The 13,704-nt window shown below is 49.1% G+C and overlaps 1 protein-coding gene across 1 annotated transcript in view; it reads right to left on the bottom strand.

The window, feature by feature from the left end:
• Positions 1 to 861: 861 nt before the first annotated feature.
• TAGLN3 (transgelin 3) overlaps positions 862 to 13,704 on the bottom strand; it is a 13,622-nt gene continuing 779 nt past the window's right edge. The window contains exons 2-4 of the mRNA XM_040484480.1: positions 12,793 to 12,967; positions 3,109 to 3,211; positions 862 to 1,345 (exon numbers count right to left, since the gene is read on the bottom strand). Of these exons, the coding sequence (XP_040340414.1) occupies positions 1,204 to 1,345; positions 3,109 to 3,211; positions 12,793 to 12,967 (420 nt within the window). The 3' untranslated portion in view covers positions 862 to 1,203. The remainder of the gene's footprint in view (positions 1,346 to 3,108; positions 3,212 to 12,792; positions 12,968 to 13,704) is intronic.

The following is a 13,704-nucleotide window of genomic DNA, read 5'->3' as shown; positions in this document are numbered from 1 at the left end:
CCTCTGGAAGCCTGGAACTGCAGAGAACAGGGTCTGAAAAGCCAACACCCAAACATTTAGGAGGTGGCAATATCTATAGTTTCATTTATTTTACCTTTTCTTGTTAATTAACAATTCATTATATGGATAAAAGGCCTCATCTCTTTTCTTACTAAATGAATCACTTTTTTCTTGTTTCTACTGGTAGGAAAGAATAAGATTAAACAGTGGTCTCCAAGTTTATTGGCCTTCTTAGTTTTCATACGGATGAGAGAATCTTTGGAACCTCTCCCATCTTAGCTAGATGTCTGTCTTCGGCAATACCCAGCAGTTTTACGGATTTAGACCCTGTAAGTGAGTATAAGGGAGCAATCTACATCGCCTCTAATGCTTGGCTTATGAAGAACCATATCAACGTGGACGTCAGACCCAGGGTCCGGCCTGCAGGGGAAAGACTGGTACAGAAGTAACAACCGCTCTTTCCTTCGACCGTCACCCGCTGTTTGATAAAACCACCCATCCAGCAAATACTTCCTGGGCCTCTACATGAGAGCCCCTTAAGAACTGGGTCTTTGGCTTGCTCATTCCAGGGTTCCCTCCCCCGGAGTCCAGCATCATAAGCACAAGGTAGGTACTTTGCCCAAGTGACTCAAAGACCTTGTTCTGGAACTCCTGGCTTTAGGCTATCAGAGCGGGCAAAACTATGTCTAAACTTCCACTTCCGTGGCTGAAACACAGAACACAACCTGATCAGGGCTTCCTCAGAGAGAGCCTATAGTTGTACACCTTCAGCTTAAGCCTCATCCCGTCTCGCTGGCCCCCTGAATGGACGGAGGCCAGCCCTGCGTGGCAAAGACCCTACGGCGAAGAATGAAGTTTACGTTTGAAGACACGAGACTAATTTGTTTATTAGGTCTGTTCTAATAAGTTGAGGAGGGGAGTTTTTGGCAAATAAATAAATAAATAAATAATCAGACAAAGGGAGACTCTTGGGCAAAAGAGGGAGCTCAGGAAGAGGAGGCGGAGTCTTTGCATAGTTCTAAATGAACACAAGGTGGCAGCAGTAGGCAACGCGGATTCTCAGCAGAAATGCAGCACTTGCAAAAACCAGAAACTGGGAGGCTTTGAGAAAGAGAAGGTCAGAAGGTGACTAACTATTTCTTTATCACAGAGACCGTGGTGTGGAACATTCGTCCTCTCTACGGGGGGGCAGGAGGCAGCATCTTACATGATCTGCCTGGGCATCCCGTACCCGGTCATGCCTGCCTGGGAGGCTCCCTTGTTGCTGCCCATCTGCAGGCCGATGACGTTCTGTCCCTGGCGAAGCTGCTCCTCTGAAAATCCTCTCCGATTCTGCTGGGCTTTCCTGGGCAGGGGAAGTGAGATGGAATAATGTCATTCTGACAGTTTTCAAGCCCTTCCCAAGACACGTAGTTAGAAAGACTCTATTGGGGTCACCAAACAGAACCCAAGGCCACCAAATAGAATAGCAGGCCCTATACTGAACTATAGTACTGATAGAAACTGTGATCCTACCCTGAGCTACAGTCCTACCTTGAGCAATGGCCAGCATGGGCTATGACCCTACCGTGAGCCAAGGCCCTACCCTGAGCTATAATCCTATCATGAGCTATGGTCCTACCTTGATCTATGAGTCCCTACCTGGTCTATGGCCCCAGCCTAAAGCTATGGTCCTACTCTGATCATTATTCCTATCCTGGGCTATGTTCCTACCCTGGGCCATGGTCCTATCACGAGCTCTAGCCCTACTCCAAATAGGCCCTTCCATGACACAGGAGCCCTCCACTCCTTAGAACCCAGATGATTTTTCAGAATTTCCACGAAAGAGTCAGTGGCTTCCTTTCTGAAGACTTCACTCTCAGACAACTTTCCTGTCACCCTCTCTCTCAAAGTTACCTCAAGCCCTTGTGAAAATTACAGTCAGGTCTTCTTACAAAGCATGTCATAAATCCCATTCGGCCTTTCCCTGTGTAGGGCCAAGGATTAATGTTCCCGTTTTAGAGCTGTAGGACCTAGGAGTTAAGGAGGGAAATTTTCTCACTCTTACCCAGAGGTCAGCAAACTTCAGTAAAGAGCCAGGTAGTAATTAATTTTGGTTTTGTGGGTCATATAAACCACGATATGTCACTAGCAAAGCTGGGACTAAAAGCAGAGTTTCAACTGGCCAAAATCTAGGAGATTTTCAGACAAGGTTCATTTACAATGACACAAGGGGGTAACTTTTTATAACTGTCTAGAAAAAGAAAGCCAGGTTAGGGAAATGAAGGGTCAATTATCTGCTACAAAGTACTCTTTTGTCTCCAAGGCCCCCTGAGCTATTGGGTGGAGTTTCACCTTCCTTGCTTCCCCCACCCTTGAAAACAAGGACAAGAAAATAAATCCTTTACTGATATGACCACAGAATACATTATCCAGACCATGCCACTTTTGAAAGTGAAAGAGACAGCTGTTAATAAATACGCTTGCCTGGGAGGCTCAGTTGGTTAAACATCTGACTCTTGATTTGGGCTCAGTCATGATCTCACAATCTGTGGGATCGAGCCCCACATCAGGCTCTGCACAGATAGTGTGGAGCCTGCTTGGGAGTCTCTCTCTCTCCCTTGCTCTCTGCCCCTCCCTGCTCATATGCACGTGCTCTCTCTCTCTCTCTCTCTCTCAAAATGGACAAGTAAACATTTAAAAAAAATAAAGAAATACACTGGGACAACAGGCATTAACCAGGACATATATTCCCTTCATTAAGTTCAAGAATAAATAAGTAAATAAGTTTACTTTAGGGTTCCTTGGATCATAACAAAACCAAGTTCAGACCTCAAGCCACCTCTGAGAAAAGTCAGTCAGTCCTGCTCAGCCTCTGGAGAAACAGCACAGCTGGAGCCGGAGGGTCCCAGTATCCCACAGGAAACCCCCAATCCTTTCTGCCCTGGGTGGGCTGTTGACCTGAATGACAGCATCAGTCTTCCCTTGTTCCTGGGGAATCAGCTGTGGGGGCCCTGAGTGCTTTGTGTTGAAATAGCCTCTAGCCCTCCAGATGCTCTTTCTCGTAAAAATCACCCTCCTCGGTTGCCGAGTGGAGCGTGGGGAGTGGTGGCAGGAAGGGATATTTACCTGTGAAACCAGGATGGCTCTCCCCTGTAGCAGCCATCATCCTTGGTGACTGCAACGCTGCCAAGAGCCATCAGAGTCCTCTGCACAGCCGCCATGTCCTTCCCTACAAGCCAACAAAGACATTAAAGCCAAGCATGTGTCAGGGCTAAGGAATCTGGAAGGATGGGGCTGGTCCTCTGGGAAGGAAGTTCTGATGGGAGGCTGTGGGCCAATCCCATTCAAGAAGAGGGATACCAAATACTTCTCAAAGCCCCGAAGATAACCATAGCAAAACTTCCCAGAAAAGAACAAAAAACTACCTGGCTAGTCTCTATGTGACTCGCCCAGTTTCTAACTCATTCATAGTTGCCGAATGAATAAAACATTCCAAACGCTTGTCAGCCCAGATACAAGTAGGTCCCTGCCCTGAGCAGAGGCCCTTGCCTCTGTGGGTTCTACAGACTGGGGCAAGGGGAAATCCTGTGGGTAGGCTTGCGAGCTGGTCTGCAGAAGACGATTTTCCTCAGGACTGGGGGTAGGGGGAAAAGGAAACTGGAAAGGAGTTGCTTGGCTGGATTCAATGTGCCAAACCCCAGGTGGCTCCTCTCTTTTACTTTCTCTGGGTGAAAAGGGTCTAAAATCACCCATGTGCGTCAAATTGTATTCACTTGACGTATTCAATTGATTCAAAGGGTATTCACTTTGCTCTTTGGGCTGGAGGCCGGCAAATGAAGGCAAGCAAATCAACACAGAAAGCACTCAATGTGACACAAATGATAGGCCCTTTATTTTGTGCAGCTTGGAAGGAGCTAAATGGAAATAATAAATAGCTGCCGTGTGTGTGTGTGTGTGTGTGTGTGTGTGTGTGTGTGTGTGTGAGAGAGAGAGAGAGAGAGAGAGAGAGAGAGAGAGAGAGATGTGTGGTGTGCCCCTTCATACAGTGGGAAAGGGGGGGCATGCCCTGAGGAGCCCAGTGACCCTGAATCCACAGAGGAGGCAAGTGACCCTGAAAGTCAGCCTGTTCCTCTCATCCTCTCTCCTTTCCTCCCTCCCAGCTGACTGCCAGGCCCGGGGCTGGGAAAGATGCTACCTCGTGGTCACCCCTGGATTAGACAGAGATCCGTGCACGGCACGGGATGTGGGGTGCAAAGCTCAAGGCACAGGGTTAGCAAGGAAGGCAGCGTTCAGTGGGGCGGGTAGGGTTGGGGGGGGGTGAAGCTGCAAAAGTTAAGGGCAAATACTAAAAGGCCCTCGTTGCACTGAGCGAACCATCTGTGCTCTCTCCCCCCCCACCGTGCTGCTGCGGCTTGGTCACTGGGGAATACAGAATTACAGGAGAAAGGCAGATGGTAAACAAGACTGGAGTAGAACTCTAATGAAATAAACAATTCAGGTCCACAGAGGAAGTCCAGTTCAGGATGTCCATCTATTCAAAGAGGAGAGAGAGAGAGAGAGAGAGACAGAGAGAGAGAGAGAGAGAGAAAGAAGGAAAGAAAAAGAGTAGATTCATTTTCCCTCACTTTTCTTCCCTACCCCATTAACCACAGGGCGGTTTCGGGGATCCTGAGGCCTGGCGGGGTTAGCTGATAGTTACAGTGCTGGGGGCGGGGGGGGGGGGGAAGGAGGGGGGGGGGGCGTGTAGAACAGAATGGAAGTGTCTGGGCAGCAGATGGGTGGGGGAGGGCACAAGGAATCATAAGACTTAAGAGCAAACCCAGAGGTGGTTACTAGAATGACTTCTCGTAGATAAAAAGCTTTTCTGTAATTGTCACTGTGTAACACGATCCTTTTTTTTTTTTTTTAATAGAGCTGTAGTGATGATATTCTGAGGGATCACTGTGGAAAGAGATGGAGAGAGGGTTTGCTCTTAAGCAGTGAGCCATTAAAGAGAACTTACAGCAAGAATTAAGCACAGGGAGGGTTGGGAAGGTTAGAGTATACCATTCAACCCTACTCTGTACAAGGGCCACACAGGAAATCGGTTTCTGGTGGTTGGAAAGCACAGGTCGAGGAAGTCCAGGATCTGGGGGAACGTGCAGCCTGACAGCCAGCAACCCAGCCACAGATAGGACCCTGGAGCCCCGGGTGCAGAGGCAGGTTGTGTTAGCACAGACCCAGCCCCCTTCACAGGGAGCTAGCTGGTGTCATACACACGGCATGAAACCAGGCAGGAAGGAGGGGGAAAAATTGGCAAGGAAAGATATATCCTGGAAGGTGGGAAAGGAAGCAATTACACGATTGGGCAGAAGAAGCTAGGGAAGGAGGCGTCATTTGACAAAAACGCATTGGAAAAGTTTTCCTTCAGAAAGGTCCCAAGGCAAGAGATTTGATATAAATTATAAGCCAGATATTTTTATACATGGTATCAAACCAGTGGAATTGATATTATTCCCTCCAGTGTGTGAATGGGAAAATGAATTCAGGGAGGTTAATTAACGAGCCCAGAGTCACTCGGCAAGTAAACCAAAGCCTAGCTCTAGCTCAGGTGTCTGAATGCAAAGCCCACAAACAGTCCACTAGGCCACCATCAGCCATGGGTCCCCACTGCAGGTTGGTTGTGGTGGCACATTCCTTGGTGATCAGAGATAACCTGCAGGGGTGGCAGTGGCTGTGTGAGGACCAGGCCAGAGGGAATGCACAGGGGGACAAAACTGGGTCACTGCTCTTGCGCCCCATAAGTTCAACAGTACCAACCCCAAGAGCCATAAGTCTCTGAGCGTTTTTGTCTGGAATAATTTCTCCAGGTCGCAACTCAAATAAGGTTAAAGCAAGAAGAAGAGTTGGGGCCTAGAGTCCCCATCAGTGTGCCGGTCAAGTTCATCCTGGCCAAGATTCTAAGTAACACTATGAGCAGGAATCTGCCCCTCTAACTTGTCTATCTTGCTTTCCTGGCATGTCTACTCAGCTTTCTAACAGACATCCCTCATGAACTCCAGCACGAAAGTGCTGAAATGGCGAGAGGGCCTTTTTCTAGCCTCACCTCTCTTGCCAGTTCAGAAGCCCAGATCACATGCTGCTGGAGGGAAGGGACCATTTGTAGAGGCTGATTTCTATAACTGGGGGTCACCTATTAAATGTCCAAAGGAGCAGTGAGGTTAAGGAAGATCTGTGAATCTTATAACCATCTGCCTACAACACGGCCTACTTCAGAACAAGGTTTCCCAAGCCTCTTGGACTATTTATGGGATAGTGTGGTGGACATCTCTTTAAAAATATGCATTTTGAGGTCATTCCCCTTAGAGATGGATTCAGTAGGCCTGGGGAGAGGCCTGGGAGTTTATATTTGTAATAAGCTCGCCAGGTGATTTACACCATTAGGCAAGTTTGAGAAGCACGGTGGCTCTCAAACTAGACTGATTACCAGAAATACCTGAGAATGAGGGGCGCCTGGGTGGCTCAGTTGGTTAAGCATCTGACTTCTGCTCAGGTCATAATCTCATGGTTCGTGGGTTCGAGCTCAGAGCCTGGAGCCTGCTTCAGATTCTGTGTCCCCTCTCTCTCTGCCCCTCCCCAGCTCACACTCTGTCTCTCTCTCTCTCTCAAACATAAATGAACGTTAAAAAAAAGAAAGAAAGAAAGAAAGAAAGAAAGAAAGAAAGACCTGCGAATCTTAAAAATTCTGATTCTGCAGCAATCTCCTGAGATGACTCGGATACAGCCAGATGGAGAGGCAAGCATTGTTCCACTACTCGGGTTTTCACTTGTTAAAAACATTGCGAGGTCTAGCACACGGTAAGTACTACACGCTATTCCTTAAGCAAAAACTCCTCCCTTCGGAGACATCTTCCGCAAAGTCAAATGGTAAAGTCAATAATTAGAAGGGCTCTGATCCAAGCTGGGAGCCAGCTTGGAGTCCGGCAGCTTGGAATCTCTTTGCTCCCTGAAAGCTACACCCTAGATACTTTGGCAAGGCAGCCTGAAAACACTGCTCAAGGCTATGCTTCCAAGAAAAAAGAAAAAAGAAAAAAAAAAAGAAGAAGACTGTCCTAAAAGGAATAGCGACTGCTGGGAAGGACTGGGAATTTTCTAGATGCTGAGTCCTTGGTGGTGACCTAAAAGTGAGACCACTGGCCATAAAAAGGGAAGTGACACATGGAATCGGAGGGGCCAAATGTGCATTACCAGCTCAGCACTTTGATCAGGTGAGCTGGACTCTTCTAGCCTCCTCTTACAGGAGGGGCTGATATTTAGACTTGCAATCATAAAAAATGAGATGGTGGTGTAGCAGCCTCCCTTGTACTCGACCTGGCAAACCTTTGCTCAGACAACTGAATGGGCCCTCTTTCCGGCATTAGCACAAAGCGGTGTTTCCCCAAGTGTGGTCTTGTACTTCAGACTACTGAATGATAACTTCCGGCGGGATGGGGCCGAGGGCTCTGCACCATAAGGCTCTCCCGCCCCCCCAACCAGGGATTCTTATTACCCATAAAGTTTGAGCGCTATTACCATAAAGGGAGCCTGCCTGGGATTCGCTGTCTCCCTCTTTCTCTGCCCCTCCCCTGCTAGTGCTCTCTCTCACTCTCTAAATAAATAAATAAGTGGTTTTAAAAAATACGAGTGTTTCACAGTTTACAGTCAAAACTTTTGCTTCAGAGCTACTTTGTTCTGTTATCCGCCTTGACTCATCTGTGTTACTCTTGGAATACTGGCTGTTTTCATCTTTCTAGTATCATTTCTGTTTTCCTTGAGTAATAACTTAGGCACAGCCCCCAATTCTCTCCTCAAGATTGAGAAAATATTGCTACGGTCAAAGGAGAAATGTCAGAGAGTAGGCTGGGCTTGCTCTGTGAGTTTCACAAATTTTTGTCGCTTGCCTTTCTGCAGACACTCTGTTGGTTCTCAAAGCCAGGTTCCCAGACCAGCAGAAGCAGCATCACCTATGAATTGGTAAGCAATGCAAATTTCTGGGCCCCACCCCAGATTTAGTACCTCAGAAACACTGGGGCTGCGTTTTCATAAACCTACCAGGCTCGAGGTTGAGAACCACGGCTGAAGGAAAAACCCGCCAAACAAAGTCACGAGCAGCGGAGGCTGTTCTGACAGAAAAGGAGACGGCAAGCAGCAGGCACGTTATGATGACTCAAGTCACTACAGGTACCTCACAAGACCCCCAAGTGTCTCTCGAGTTGGGTGAAATGTTTCCTTGTTTTTGCTGTTACCGAATGACACATATAGAGCCACCTCCCCAGAGAATATATTTGGACTGCCAGGTACTCCCCGCCCCCCCCCCCCAATATAAACCACACTCTTCCTCGACTCCTAGTCATCAAGGAGAGGGAACAGGGGGGCAGGGCAAAACCATGTGGCCAGGATCCTTGTCAGTAAGACTCCTGAGAAAAGTAATCAGATTGGATTGATCTTTGAGTCTTGCCTGCTCTGACATTCTAGAATTCTACATGCCTAATGCTTGTTCACCATGTGGCTGAAAGAAACCAAAAGGTAGTTGCTGATGGACTTATAGTATAGGGGGAAAGAAGCCAACATTTATTAGGTGTCTATTAGCCAGGCACGGTCACAGGCATTTTACACATTTAATCCTTACAAGAACCTTCCGAGGAAGGTGCTAGACTTATTTACAGAGAAGGAAACTGAGGCTCTGAGTAGCTGAGCACTGAAACAAGTTCACAAAGTTGGCATGTAGCTAAAGAGCTCCAACCCATCTATCTCACTCCAAACTCATGCTCTTTTCACTGTACCAAGATCTTCTGGGTCTGGAATTGGCAAAGCAATATATTCTGGGGAAAGATGTCAAGAGGGTAATGACGACAGGATAGAAAAAAGTCAGAAGGTGGCCCGTGAAGCCGGCCCCTCCATACTGGAGGACGGCCGATGCAGTGAAGGCACCACACGACAGACAGAGGGCCAATGCCATCCAGGCAACACTACCGGCTTCTGTATGAAGCCATTAATGAAGTCCATCTGTTCCAAGGCAGAATACGTGCCTTTCCAGCCTTGCTCCCGCCACCCTCATTTTCAATTTGTCCTAAAAAGGGACAGGGCAATGACTGTAGTAACCTTTACCTTGCCACCGTATATTATGCTCTATGGTTGCCAGACACTTTGCTAAGCAACTTCTAATGCATCATCCCCTTTAATCCCCATGTCAACCCTGTGAAATAGCTGAGAAAATCAAAGCTTAGAAAAGTTAATTGATAAGTGGTGGACCAGAGATGTGAACCAGGCGGTCTTAGAAATCTGTGCTGTACCGCCTTCCAGGGTAAGTTTTCTTTGAGTCTTTCTGACCAGCACACCCCCTAGTTCTCCCGTGTTCTCTCTCATTCTCTGTCTCTCTCACACACAAACACACATACTTCCTTTTCCTGCTCCTCCCTCATCTCCTTCTCACTTTCCCTCCACAGAAAAGACACTGATGTCTAAGCTCCAGTATGCTCTCCTGAGTCATGGGCAGCTGAGACAGCCCCACTCCCACCCCCTCCCGGCACCCTCCACAAATCCAGAAGGAACCTGCCAGCATCCACCTGCCCTCATGCAAGAGAAAGACTTCTTTAGTCCTCTCCCAGGGCCCTAAGTGGCCCCAGCTTCCTCCCCAGCCCTGAAAGGGATTGCTCACGCCCAGCTGCCTCCCAGAGGAACTTCAGTAGCTCTGTCTCTAATATCCTTTGGTTGGGTTGTTTTCTGGGCTGTTGTTCAGCCCTGGGTTCCTTTTTAAAGCCCAGGACCTTTTATTCTGGTTGCTCCTAAGTCCATTCCAAACATCTCACTGTGCATCGAACAGGGGTTTCAGGATAACGGGTCCATTTGGGGCCCCTGCCTGTCTAACCGAAGCCTAAATGGGAGGGCGTCTTGCAAGCCTGGCCTCCTGCAGCTTCACTTGTCTGCAACCTCAGAGCAACATGGAGTCACTGGGCAGCCGTGGGCAAGCAGAACCCTATTGGGAAGATGCCAAGCGGGGGAGATGGGGGGCGGGGGGCAGAGAGCTGTTGAGCATAAAGTGCCTGCAGAGGAGGAAGAGAAGTGCCCAAGCGAGAAGGGCTGGACCCGCAGCAGCCACAGCCACAACACCCTCAGTGCGTGGCATCAGGAGGGAATGGGAATAAACGGAAAACCACCGTCGGAGCAGTGTCGGAGCAGTAGGGGGGATGCGGCATGAAGCTAAGCAAACGGCCAGCTTGATAGCTGTGTGAGTAGACACGGGCACCCTCACGCTGACACATGCCAACCCTGCCTTGCAGCATCCCTTTGATTCAGGCTTGCTCATCCCCAGACACGAGCGAGCGACAACTGGCTGTGGCAGGAAGCACCCAGCCTCTCTCACTCAGTACCCTGGGTCTCACCCTGGCCTTGCTCAAGGCCAAGCCCGCCCCTCCCTTCTCTGCCCAAAGCAACCCACTTTCCTACCTCTTGCTCCATTGTATGGTAACCAGCTCTGGCTTAAGCCTCGGTCAGTGATCTAGAGGCCCCCTCCCTTAGAATGACTCTTCCAGAACCTCAGTCCTCCCATGAAGGGGCCCACGGGAGGCCGTGGACACTCCCAGGCATCTGCTTTGTTAGTGTCAGTCATGGTTACCTATACTCGGTCAGCCACCCTTGGAGCGAATCCCCTTCCTTTTTTCCTTTAAAGCTTCATCCTTTTTGCCCTGGCTCCGTGTCTGCCTGGTTTCCTTTTTCTAGGAGTATTAACCTGGCTTGGAGCCCACCTGTCCACGACCCTACCTTAGGCGACCACAGTCTCATTCATGCTTCTTGACCTCCCTCTCCCTTAAGAAGTATGAACACACAGGGCTGGGACAGGTGGTGTAGACCTCCCCCTGCTCTGTTAATCAGGGACCTCGGCTCCCTACACCCCTCCCCATCACTGCCAGCACCTCCGGGATGTAAAGTTTACCTGCGTGATCTCTGATAAAAGTGGAAAGGCAAGTAAAACATCGTCAGTCGCGTAAAGACAGAGAAGCAAGCTCGGGGTCCACCTCTCCCACAGACTTCCAGTTTCCTTCTCTTCCTACATACGTCCTGCGCTTGGTGGGGGGCTCACCCTTCTATTCACATGAACTCCTAATACAGGGGCTCCACCCTTCTGTCCCACACAGTACTGACTCCTCCTCCTCCTTCTCTTCTTCATCCTCCTGTTATGACTCACCAGCACACTCGTGGTGCAGGTACAGGAAACAGCCTCCTGGTCAAAGCATGACAGGGCAGACTAGTTGAGGCCCTATTTTCTGGCCTCAGAGAGTTCGAGTTTGAGCCCTGGCTCTGCTAATTACAGGCCATATGATGCGTACAAGTACTCATGGACAAGCTTCAGCTTCATCCTCTTTGAAATGGGAAAATTAATAACACCTCATAGAACTGGAGGAGAATTAATTGGCATTACACAGTAAAGTACTTGTTCCACGCCTACGGTACGGGGAGATATCAATAGGCAGGGGCTCTCTTTATTAGCTGGGAAAATCATCATCGTTTTGGTCTAAAGAGCAGAAACCAAGTCTCAACTGTGACATTCATGAGATTTGGAAGTGAGTAGCCAAGAAGTCCAATGGCTTGGCCTGAAGGTCTGGATATCTGACTTTCTCAGTAATGGCAAAACACAGGTTATGTGATGGGTGTCTTGGGATTTTAACAACTCACGTGTGAGAGAAACAGGAAATACCAGCTCTCTGCCTGACACAGAGGGGGTGTAAGGGTTAAGGAGGCAATTGTTTCTTTAGAAGTTGTTTAGTAGGATGGTCCTCTGCTAGAAATCTGTTTCATCCATCATCTAAATACCTCTTGAAATACCATGTCTCCCGATCACAGGAAACTTACCCCCTCCTCACTATCAGGGGGGCCATTTGGGTCACTGCCCTGGGCATCCTATTGGGCGCACCACTGATAACAGCTAGGGACTGAGCATGATCGAGCAGAGCCTACCTGGAAGGCCTGCTTGAACTGTTCCATAGCTCCAGTGCCTGGCCAGCCTGGCGTGGAACCGTTGCATGGATGGGCACACACATTCGGGCCCAGGGGAACACTAAGCACTATGACCACAGGTCCCAACTTCTTGGGCCGTGTCTCCATTCACACCATTTCCCCCAGTAATGGTGGACTGTCAAATACGTCCAGAAATGTGATTTGACTTTTATGCCTCATAAGACTTATGCCTCACAAGTCAATTCACAAATGTGAAAGAAAAAAAAAAAATCACGTTTCACACTTTCTGAGCAGAATATATATCTGGAAGGGATAGTCACCAAGCCCTCAGATAATAGTTTCGTAAAAGGTTGGGGTGCTCTTGATTTCTCAGACTGAATGACAGACCGCACCAGGCGGCTTTGTCTACGAGCCCTGTTGCTGCCGGTGAGTCAGAAGCACGCTCACCAACCCCCCCCTTCTCTTCCAGTAGCTACCATTTGTTCAGAAAGAGTACGCGTTGTGGGAGGGGTAACAGGAATGAAAGGCATCCATGTAACCATTTTAGCTTTCTCTCCATGGAGGCTTCTGTTTACGTGCTGGTTTGCTGAGGTCCCCCGCCATGTCCCCAGGGTGCGTCTTCCCTCAGAGGAGGGTAGCCTTGTCAATAGAATATCACAAAGCGGTAAGCTAACAGTGCCCCGGGGTCACAGCGGATAACCCCCATTCCACCCCCACCCTCCACCCCCACAGGGGCACACACAGGCATAAGGAAGAACACTGTGAACAGGTTTCCCAAAGAGATGGCCAAAGTGGAGGGGGAGGGGGAATAACCCCAAAGGCATGAGGGCTGTTTACCTTCCCATAGATCCACCGTCTGAAAAATGTCAGTGGTCCTGACACCGTAGATTTCTGCAGCTTTTAGGAACTGGGAGATTTGCTCCATCTGCTTAAAAGCCATCTTTGATTCTGAGATCTTGGGAATGGGCTCCTGTCCCGGTGGGTATAAACTGTTTATCAGCTTGCACAGGACCTGAAGAGAGAAAGGGGAGACAAAATCAATGTTTCCCTTTGTATTTATCCATCATTAATGCAAAGTGAGTCCTAGGCCTATAGCGCACAGTTTCCGGGTTTGGGCAGAGGCAAGTCTTGCGCCCCAGGAAGGCACGGCTCCGGGCTGGGTGGCCAGGTTCCCAGGCCAAACCCCAGAGACCCAGGTGGCCTCACTCCCAGGGCTGCTCCTGGCTACAGTGGGTCCTGCATCCTGGGAACCCCCTTCCCTGCTGGCTCCTCCCTTCCTTTCTCTGGGGGAGGGAAAGAATGTTTACAAATAGGGAACAATGTGTGGTGATGAGCCCGTGATTTCCAGACTTTCAATGGAAGGAGGAGAGGTCAAATAATAGAATCGAATATTATTTCTTCTCTCAAAGGGCAGATCAGAATCAGCCTTCAATAACTCAACCCGTATGTGCCAATGAGGTATAGAAGAGCTGAACCGGGTACCCTCCTCCTAGATGCTTGTAACCCAAGTCCTGGGCGACCCAACAGAAACGTAGGATAGCTGTTATGTAACAGTAAATCACAGCCTGCGGGGAAAAGATGGGCTTGTTCGAATCAGCAGTCTCCAACCCCCAAACGCACGAGAGCATCTGGTCAGAAAAGCAGTTACCAAGTAAGGATTCCCTTCGGTTTCTTGAGAACCCATGCATTCAAGACATCCAGCACCCCAGGCAGCATGGCTTGGGGAAGGATGGGAAGGTGGTTAGTCTC

Source organism: Herpailurus yagouaroundi, unplaced genomic scaffold, assembly GCF_014898765.1.
Source record: "Herpailurus yagouaroundi ecotype Mexico unplaced genomic scaffold, PumYag 162, whole genome shotgun sequence".
NCBI lineage: Eukaryota > Metazoa > Chordata > Mammalia > Carnivora > Felidae > Herpailurus > Herpailurus yagouaroundi.
This window is presented reverse-complemented; position numbering and strand designations above follow the sequence as displayed.